At 38.0% G+C, this 10,631-nt stretch overlaps 1 protein-coding gene across 2 annotated transcripts in view; it reads right to left on the reverse strand.

Moving 5' to 3' along the window:
- Positions 1 to 1,057: 1,057 nt before the first annotated feature.
- The window catches only part of LOC118388940 (replication termination factor 2-like), a 40,269-nt gene continuing 30,695 nt past the window's right edge, over positions 1,058 to 10,631 (reverse strand). Inside the window, exons 6-9 of one of the 2 annotated variants that reach the window (XM_035778563.2) lie at positions 5,892 to 6,005; positions 4,859 to 4,913; positions 2,542 to 2,619; positions 1,058 to 2,044 (exon numbers count right to left, since the gene is read on the reverse strand). In XM_035778563.2, coding sequence (XP_035634456.1) covers positions 1,854 to 2,044; positions 2,542 to 2,619; positions 4,859 to 4,913; positions 5,892 to 6,005 — 438 coding nt within the window. In that variant the 3' untranslated portion in view covers positions 1,058 to 1,853. Of the gene's footprint in view, positions 2,048 to 2,541; positions 2,620 to 4,858; positions 4,914 to 5,891; positions 6,006 to 10,631 lie in introns of both variants that reach the window. The other variant, XM_035778562.2, reaches the window with a different exon arrangement.

Here is a 10,631-nt window from a genome sequence, read left to right on the forward strand (position 1 = left end):
AGGATAAGAATAGCCTATAGCGAAATACCTGTAAACTAAACTACTTACTACAACACATTGACGCATTCGAATTTTCGTCCAATGAACTGCTGAAGGCTAACAAAAATGCATAGCCTGGCGTTCCTTCAAAGTTTCATTTAAATTAACGAATCACAATGCACATTATCATACGACTAACCATATGCCTATACTGTTTGTATTTATTTTTGCAGAATTGCGTTGAAAGAAAATATTTTTTTCTCTTGACTGTCAATGTATAAACTATGTACCGTGGAAATGTCATGTGAATGAACTCATGAGAATAAATGCATGGTCGCCCTATTTCAGTTTAATACATATTTGAGGACTACATGAAGATGGTTATATGTAAATGCCTAATAATTAAGAAGAAAATACAAGGTACCCCTTTTTTTTTTACAAGGGCATGGGATTTGGGAAGAATGAGAATTAAAGCTCAGAGTATGTAGACAGGCCTTTAGGGCATAGGCTACATCAAATGGAAACGTTGAGGAGCTTTCCTCAAAAGAGTAGACCTACACACAATGTATTGAATTAATTTACTTGCATGAGAAACAGAATTCTCCAATGCGACTTTTTCCAGTGGTCATATCCTAAATTAATATAATCTAGTTATCCGCAGAGTAGAGTTCCAGAGTTATACTACTCTTAAGTAGAATCTAAGGCAAAGTTACAACTCTGCTGCCATCTTGTGACAGGAATTATTAAAGCATTGACACCTTCGTGTGACTTAAATGACATTTGCGCTCTTTTGGGTTCATTTACACTTTCATGGTCGTGTACTAAAAATAGGCTAATATAATTGAAATCCAAATATACCTTAAATCCTATAATCCCACTCTTAAACCTGAAAAACACCTGCAGTGTCATGAAAAGGTGAGGTACAGTAGTTACAATATACAGTAAAAAAAGCAGTAGTTTGGCGACACACCCAAAATACAAATTGAAAGGGACAACAAATCCCGTATTGAGTCGACCTAATGCACCTTTACTTGTACACACTACAATAATATGTTGTTCCATATAAAACAATAATGCATTTTTTAAGTAAAAGGACAGTCTTTATTTTGACATATGTTTGTTCAACCCTCAACCCAAACAAAGTGGGAAAAGGTATATCAAAGGTAAATATTTAAATAAAAATGAAATATGCACATGTGAATAAAACAACTTTTCTCCCACCTATATTTTGATGGGTGGTGGGTGACAAGCTATTTGGAGGAAACATTCAAATTGAGTATAGACATAAGTAATGAGCTTATTGAAAGCATGTTTTGAATGAACACTACAAAAACACTCACTATTCCACTTCCTATACAAAAAAAATAAACTAGGCCCTTGTGATATAATTTCAAAACATTTATATGTCATATTGCATAGCAAACCATAATGACTTGCCAAATCTACACCTATCCATACCTAGATAAGACCTACATATATTACAGCCATTCCTAGAAAAAGGAGCATTAATAGCGCTTCCTATAGGCTATTGATTCATTAACCTGAGCCAAGAATACCTATAAGAAAAATGTCAACTTCCTTAAGACTTTACTTGAAGGATGCCGACATAAGCTTCATAACCCTCATAATTACACATTCATAAGCAGTAGCAAGTTGATATTGCCTTCGTCACAGAAATGCAGTAATGTGACTTATCAACTTGCGGTTGTTGACATAAGCATTTATGAAATGCTCACGTACTTCTTATGAATGTGTTAAGTATGGGTTATGAATGTGTTATTAATAACCTTTTATAGATACCCTTCAAATACACAATCTGGTTGTGTGTTTCCTGCCATGACCACTTGGTGGTGATCTAGGGGAGGTGAAGTAATTTAGAAATGGTAGGGGGTGTGGGTGACCCAGTTGGACGTCTGGTCTTTGGTGCGTTTGGCTGAACTGTGGCTGGTGAAGAGAGATTTGTAGGTCTCCGACTTCTCTTCCATGGTCTGGATGGACCTCTTGCTTCCGGTTGCCGCCGAGGGTGTAACCACCTTGGTGCTGGAAGAAGCAGGGGGTTCAGGGACTGCTAGCGGGAGAAGACACAATTACCATTAATTGGATAAAATAAAATATAATTTTTTGGTGCCAAATGGAAATTGGTCTTCTGCCTATCTCAACCCCCCCCCCCAAATACACACACACACTTTAAGGGTTTAATGCATTCCTCAATATTACAATGACAGTTATAACGTTAGAAACATCATGCTGCTGAGTTATGAACTGTATGGAGAGGTTATAGTGTCTGAAAGGCAATATCTAGCGTTAGTGCAATTGCTAACTAGAATTAGCGCAATGACTGGCAGTCTATAGTAACTGGCAACATGCTAGTACATACCATATAGACTTCCAGTCATTAAGTTAATGCTAGTTAGCATTGGCTGGTGAAACTACCTCTAAGTTCCTTCATACTGGATGCAGAGACATAAATGGTATCCATGAGCTCATCTGACACTTGGGGAAGTAGATAAAAGGCCTCAAAATCCTGAAGTATCCCTTCCTAGTAAAATAAACCACAAATACCTGGCTGGCTGTTGTCTCCACCATTTTGTGTTGAAGTTTGGCCCTCTGAAGAAACAGTTTCAGTGGACTCTGGATTTTCTATATAGGAACAAAAGAGATGAATGGTAACAAGAAATACATAGAACGTTTTAACAAACATCTATAACACTCTGGCATTTTGGGGAGAAAAACAGAATGTTTCCAAAACATTTCATGAAGCTCCTGTCTGTCTAAAAAGAGAGGTACAATCTTTTACAATAGTGTGAATATGATGAATTATTTGAACATTTTGTATGTGCCAAAAGCTAATCAAAGTAGGCTGGAGTGGGTCAAAACAAATGTTGACCTGACGAACATCCATCTACCTCAGATCAAGACATTTTCTCATTGAAGCTATAAGTTAGTTTGAGTGCAATATTTAAGTGACAATGCCCGAGAAGCCGGTGTTTGGAGGATGGTAACATGTGGAACGGACATTGGCCGGAATGCAGTTTTAACCAATCAGTAAGTCAGGATTATTCCCACCCGTTGCATAAAGGCTAACATGGACCTTCTGTTTCTAACCACTGTGCTAAAAGCGCATTCCAGCTGATATCTATTCCACAAGTTACCATGCCTATTTACCATGTTCCATCTGACTACTCAATCCACTGTCTCATCAGCCCAGCTATGCAATTTATAAAATTGATGTCCACTATAAAAATAATCTAGACATGATCTAATTTCTTTTAGACTAACATTTAGTTTAACAGCAGAGTTTTGTATAAACCTTGCCGTCTGTCTCTCCGAACATTTGCAACATTGTTTCAATATTCAAATTAGATCGGCAGCTTTCCCATAGTAATGAACAGCTGGCGGGATAAGACAGGCAGGCAGCTTTTCACAGCCAGTTGAAATCATGAATCAGTATAATTTTTTATGGATATATACAAAGACCTTTTAATAGAAAACAGGACAAACAAAACAAAGTGCAGCTAGTTTGCGGCCTTCCCAGCTCCAGTTTGAAACTGTGTTAGCTGTATTGTTGGCTAGCTTCTCTGAACAACAGTGTCCTGAAGAGAGCATATTTTTTGCACGGGGGGAAATAGTACATCGTTAGCTCATTGCTTTGGATGTACAGCGCAGTCGGAAAGCATTCAGACCCCTTGAAGTCAAGATGTCTGAATACTTTCCGAATACACTGTATTTAAATAAATATCACTTCAAAACAGCTTAAACAAACGCAAATGCAGCTACTTTGCTGTTATTCTGGCTGCAATGTTTGACATTACTGTAAATTAGCTGTAGTTGGCTAGCTAGCAAGCATGGGATTAGAATGTTGCCAGCCAGTATGGCATTGGAACATTTAGAACGAACAACTCGGTTGCAGCCATAGATACAGAACAAAAAGACAATGACTGGGTTCGCGTCTCTGGAACTCGAACCGATAGAACGAACGTCCATCTGGTTTGGGTAGCAACCCTAGATTTGTGTCGCGACTATTGTGGATGGATGAAATGGTATGGAAAAAAATTCATCAAGATAACGTTAATGAAAATATGTAAAATCATTATTTCAATATGTTGGTAACCCAGTGTATAAAAGCGATAATGCCCTCGAAGCAGGTGTTTGGAGGATATATTGTCACGGTTTGCCGGCCCTCTACAATATATCCTCCAAACACCAGCTTCTCGGGCATTATCAAATAAATAACTAACCAGTAAGGCACAAACCTATACACATACATGCAATACAAAGCGGCACCCTATTGCCTACATAGTGCTCTAATTTTGACCAGAGCCGTATGGGCCCTGGTCAAAATAAGTGCAATACATAGGCAATAGGGTGCCGTTTAGCCCAAGTCTACATAATACAATGTAAATGTGTTCTATTAGGCAATCAAAAGCAGCCAAAACAAATATGAGCAATTGGTGTTTGAGCAACTAATAAGGTCAAGCTTTGCATGGTTACTTTGCTAGCTCATGTCATTGGCCGTTGTGGACATATTTTCCATCACTATGTAGATCCCCGTCAGACATAACCTTAGATGACTGAAGGTTGATGTGATTGGCATGTTATGCTTTTCTAATGGTATTTACACCAGTGTTTCCCATAGATTTCAATTGTAATTGAGAAAACAATTTGTCAGGAGCGCTACATGGGTATCCCAAAAATGTTATTCAATTCTATTGAAAGTCCAAATTATTTTAAGTGGGTGGCAACTGAGCTAGGCGGGGGGCAATACCAATATAGAAAAGCAAAACTGTAATTCATTCTGCAAACTGGTTGCACCAATTTCTGCCTGTGTGTATATAAAACCAAAATATGATATTTGTCAAGCATCATCGTCACTTCCTACCTTTTGAGTCAGATGGCTCGGCAACAGTCTCTGCAACTTTGTTCTTCTTTGGTTTCTAGAAAAAAAAAGATCATTAGCTAAGTTTCCATCCAATTGACGACAGATTTTCATGCATATATTCTTGAATCTGCATCAAACAATATGGACATTTTCCCACCAGAGACTTGTTTCCACCAAACTGACCTTGTGCGGATAAAAGGCTCTGCGTGATGACATAGTGCACATAAAAAAATACTTTTGTTGCTAAATTCCCATGCACCGAATGAAAAATACAAGTTAAATGGGTTTCCATCACATTTTCAACTCTACTGATGGTTTTGTCACAAAATGTTGTTTAGAAAATGTGCCCACTCTGGTCTTGGCATATGCGCTCTAGCCAACAGCTCGCAGATACAGTGCTGGTAGGCTACCTACATTATGAGATTATGGATAAGAGTGATATTATTTGTATTTGTCAAACGGCAGCCAAGCATGGATCATAATGTCACCAGAATAAGACCCTGGATATTTATTGGAAAGGAGCATCAAGCGCATCACCTTGCACATTCACCACCATGTGAAGTTTATGATAAAAAACACAAAAAGTTATGTATCCTAATAAACTGCACGCGTTCCCAAATCGTAGTGGGAGGACCACACAACATATCGCCACATGACTCCAAGTTTACATCAATATGATTTGTTATTATATCAATATTTGCTAATAAAGTCGTTTCCACCGCCATTTCACGCACAATTCATTTTACCGACACAAAAAGTTTCCACCATGTCAAATGAACAAATTGTCTTGTTGGCATTTATACAATTGTACCGGCATTTCATGTTTCCATCAGCACATTACTTTTTTTTATGCATCATGTAATTAACCCGCATGAAATGGTTGGATGGAAACGTGGTTAATGTTACAGTAAATTCCAGGTAACTGACATAACCTGTAAGGGGAGAATCTTTACTTCTACTTACAGTAAGTACAATTTTCACTGACATCAATGCATGTCTACATTTTTTATTAGAAAACTCTACAAATGTGTACCTTTGTTGCCTTGGCCTTGGCCCTCTTCTCCTCCATTTTCTCCCTCAGTTTTTCCACCTCTTCCTTGGTCCCGTTGAGGACGACAAGGTTTTCGTCTTTGAACGGGTCGCCACACTGCAACCAAGAGAAGCTTTAGTTAAGCCCAGACATTCTTATACATTATTTTCACATGTTATGCTTTTGAGTATCTTATTTGAATCCATTAATTTAACATTACGGGGATGGTTTATGAAAGGAAAACACATGTAGGGATTCTAAACTCCCCTACGGGTATGTTGTCTTGTATTTTATTCACAATGTACAATGCAAATATAGGAACATATAAACATGTATTTTGTGTACTTTAGAGCCACAATAACAAGGACATGAAGCAAGAAGGTGGTGGGGGGGGGGAATAGTTACATTTCGGGATATTATTTTTGATAATATATAGTATAGTATTATTTTGACAATATCGCAATATTATTTTTGCACCAAAACTTCTGTATTTTTCCTTCATAGCTTGTTCTCCATCTACTTTCTAAATAGGGAGCTTTTATTTCCCTGACTGATCAAAACTAACTTTCTCATGGCTCTCTCTTGTCCCTCTGCAGCAGACATATAGTGAGCATTATATTTGGACCATGGAATCTCAAAATCATAGTATTGAATCGCAATACAAATATCATTCTGAAAATGGTAATACATCATCGTATCGGCACCTAAATATCGTGATAATATTGTATCGTGAGGTGACTGGCCATTCCCAGCCCTAGTAAATAATACTATCCAAATCTCAATGGAACATAGTTACTTACAATCACAAAACAGTAAATAACCTGTCTAGTACTAACTAAGATCGTGGTGGCCAAATATATTGGCACCCCTGTACCTTTCTAAAATAATTCCATTTCAGAACCATTAAAAAAAAAATACAATGTTAGCCTAATTAAGCTAAGTAAAACAAAATGGCACCCAGGAACTAATACTTGAGATAAAAAAAACAAAAAAAGTGCCTTCTTGTAGCCATAAAAGAGCTTCTTCTTTGGCCCACTCGAGTGGTGCCTTCCACTAACTGCTGTTTTCACATCTCGCCATAGGTTTGATGGAATTCGGATTTGGAGTCATCGCTGGACACTCCAGAACAGTTCAATGTTTGTTCCTGGGTGCTTTTTGATGTGTGTTTGGGTTGTTGTCCTGCTGGAAGACCCACAACCTTCAACAGAGACCCATTTTTGGTTCTGCAAGGTTGACAATCCAATAACATGTGGAGACTAGGCCTGTGGTTTAAAAAAAAATTTGTTGGCCAGTGATTGTCAAGCAACTAACTGCCGGCCTTAGGGCAATTGACAGTTAATGAACATACACATTTAGCATCTCCTGGCTTCCACAACTCCTAAATCCATTATTTATTTTAGACCGGTCTAAAGAAGCATGTAGAAAATGTAATCTATTTCAGAGGAAAATAATAGCATACTCTGAGTTGTCCTTATGTTAAGTCCTTTGGACTATGCCAAATGGCTATGGGCTGCACTAGTTCATTTAGCAGAAAAGATTTACTTATTATTCCGTGTCATTATTTTATAGTATGAAGAATACAATTGAACAAAGCTGAATAAAATGTGTGCCTCAGATTTCTGCCTCGACACAACCCTGTTTCTAATATAGACAGGTGTGTGCCTTTCCAAATCATGTCCAATCAATTGCATTTGCAACAGGTGGACTCCAATCAAGTTTTAGAAACATCTCAAGGTTGATCAATGGAAACAGGATGCAGCTGAGCTCAATTTGAGTAACATAGCAAAGGGTCTGAATCCTTTGTAAATAAGGTATTCCTGTTTTTAATTTAACACATTCGCAAACATTTTAAAAACCTGTTTTTGCTTTGTCATTATGGGGTGTACTTTCCACATGTACTGTATGTGGTTTCACGCAGCGTGTACGCAAAGAGTTGTAGAAAATGAATATGCAGTATGACTATCACACATTCAGTACTTGGTATTTTATTAGGATCCCCATTAGCTGTTGCAAAGGCAGCAGCTACACTACAAGGGGTCCACACAAAACATGAGACATAATAAAGAATGACTTAATACAGAACATCAAAAGACAAGCACAGCTCAAGGACAGAACTACATACAGGCACAGCTAGCCTACATATCAATGCATACACACAAACTCACAAATCTAGGTCAAATAGGGGAGAGTCGTTGTGCAGCGAGGTGTTTATCTGTGTTTTGAAACAGGTTTGCTGTTTATTTGAGCAATATGAGATGGAAGGAAGTTCCATGCAATAAGGACTATGTAATACTGTACGCTTTCTTGAATCTGTTCTGGATTTGGGGACTGTGAAAAGACCCCTGGTGGCATGTCTGGTGGGATATGTGTATGTGTCAGAGCTGTGTGTTAACTATGCAAAAAATTTGGGATTTTCAACACATTCTTTCTTAAAGAAATAAGTGATGCAGTCAGTCTCTCCTCAACACTAAGCCAAGAGAGACTGGCATGCATAGTATTTATAATCAGCCCTCTGATTACAATTAAGAGCAAAACGTGCCACTCTTTTCTGGGCCAGCTGCAGCTTAACTCTCTTTCCTTGCAGACCTGGACAACACGGCGGGACAATAATCAAGATTAGACCAAACTAGAGCCTACAGCCTTGCTTTTATGATTGTTGTGTCAAAAAAGCAGAGCATCCCTTTATTACGGCTAGACCTCTCCCCATCTATACCGGCTAGACCTCTCCCCATCTATATGTTTTGACCATGACAGTTTACAATCTAGAATCAATCTCCATGTAATCTAGTCTCCTTAACTTGTTCAACAGCCACACCATCCATTACTAGATTCAGCTGAGGTCTAGCACTTAAGGGTTTCAGTGACTTCATTAGCTGTGGTTGCTGATGCATACATGGTTGAATCATCCGCATACATGGACACACAAGCTTTGTTTAATGCCAGTGGCAGGTCATTGGTAAAAATCAAAAAGAGTAGAGGGCCTAGAGAGCTGTCCTGTGGTACACCACACTTTACATGTTTGACATTAGAGAAGCTTCCATTAAAGAAAACCCTTTGAGTTCTATTAGACAGATAGCTCTAAATCCACGACATGGCAGAAGTTGAAAAGCCATAGCACATACGTTTATTCAACAAAAGGTTATGGTCAATAATATCAAAGGCCGCACTGAAATCTCAGTACAGCTCCCACAATCTTTTTTCAACCAATCAGTCATTTATCGAGTGCCCTTCTCTATTATCATGCTGAAAGTTTGCTGTTAATTTGTTTAGTGAAATAGCATTGTATTTGGTCAAATAATTTCTTCCAAGAGTTTGCTAAGAGATTGCAGCAAGCTTATAGGTCTGCTTTTAGAACTAGTAAAAGCCGCTTTACCACTCTTAGGTAGCGGAATTACTTTGGCTTCCCTCCAGGCTTGAGGACAAATACTTTCCTCTAGGCTCAGATTAAAAGGATGACAGATAGCCACTCCTATCGAGTCAGCTACCATCCTCAGTAGCTTTCCATCTAAGTTGTCAATGCCAGGAGGTTTGTCATTATTGACCGATAACAATTTTTCCACCTCTCCCACACTAACTTTACAAAATTCAAACTCGCACTGCTATTCTTTCACTATTTTTATGCATTAATACAATTGCTTACTGTTCGTTGTGGGGATTTCCTGCCTAAGTTTGCCAAATAAATAATCATTAAAATAACTGGCAACATCAAATGGTTTTGTGTTGAATAATCCATCTGACTCGATGAAAGATGGAGTTGAATTTGTCTTTGTCCGTAATTTCATTTAAAGTACTCCAAAGTTTTTTTTCCATCATTCTTTATATCATTGATCTTGGCTTCATAATAAAGTTATTTTTCTTTTTGCTGAGTTTAGTCACATAATTTCTCAATTTGCAGAAAGTAAGCCAGTCAATGTGCAGCCAGACTTATTAGCCACTCCTTTTACCCCATCTCTTTCAACCATTGTTTTTCCAATTCCTCATCAATCCATGGAGCCTTAATTAACAGTTAACACTTAACAGTCAATTTCTTAACAGGTGCATGTTTATCAATAATTAAAAGAAGCATTTTCATAAATTCATCAAGTGCAGCGTCTGGATGCTCATCATTAATCACATCAGACCAACAAATATTTTTAACATCATCCACATAAGAGTCACAGCAAAATCTACATAAGAGTCACAGCAAAATCTTTTGTATGATCTCATACACTATTTCAGACCCAGCTGTTGGAACTTTGACTTTCCTGGATAAAGCCACTATATTGTGATCCAATGGGTACGGACATAGATTTAGAACAAAGTGTGATCGAAACATTTGGACAGTCCTGATCCTGTATTGTTTGTAAACACCCTGGTAGGTTGATTAATAACCTGAACCAGATTACAGGCATAGATTACAGTAAGAAGCTTCCTCTTGAGTGGAGAGCTTGATTAAAACCAGTCAATATTCAGGTCCCCAAGAAAGTAGACCTCTCTGTTTATGTCACATACACTATCAATCATTTCACAAATTATTTAGATACTGACTGTTAGCACCTGGTGGCCTATAGCAATACCCCAAAAGAAAAGGCTTTAGATGTGCCAAGTGAACCTGCAACCACAACACTTCAATATCACTTGACATCATATTTTCTCTAAGCATTACAGGGCCAAAAAATGATTTAATCAGCCACCAATTGTGCAAGTTCCCCCACTTAAAAAGATGAGAGGCCTGTTATTTTCATCATAGGTACATGGAGTTGA

The sequence above is a fragment of the Oncorhynchus keta genome, chromosome 10 (genome assembly GCF_023373465.1).
Source record: "Oncorhynchus keta strain PuntledgeMale-10-30-2019 chromosome 10, Oket_V2, whole genome shotgun sequence".
In the NCBI taxonomy this organism is placed as follows: Eukaryota; Metazoa; Chordata; class Actinopteri; order Salmoniformes; family Salmonidae; genus Oncorhynchus; species Oncorhynchus keta.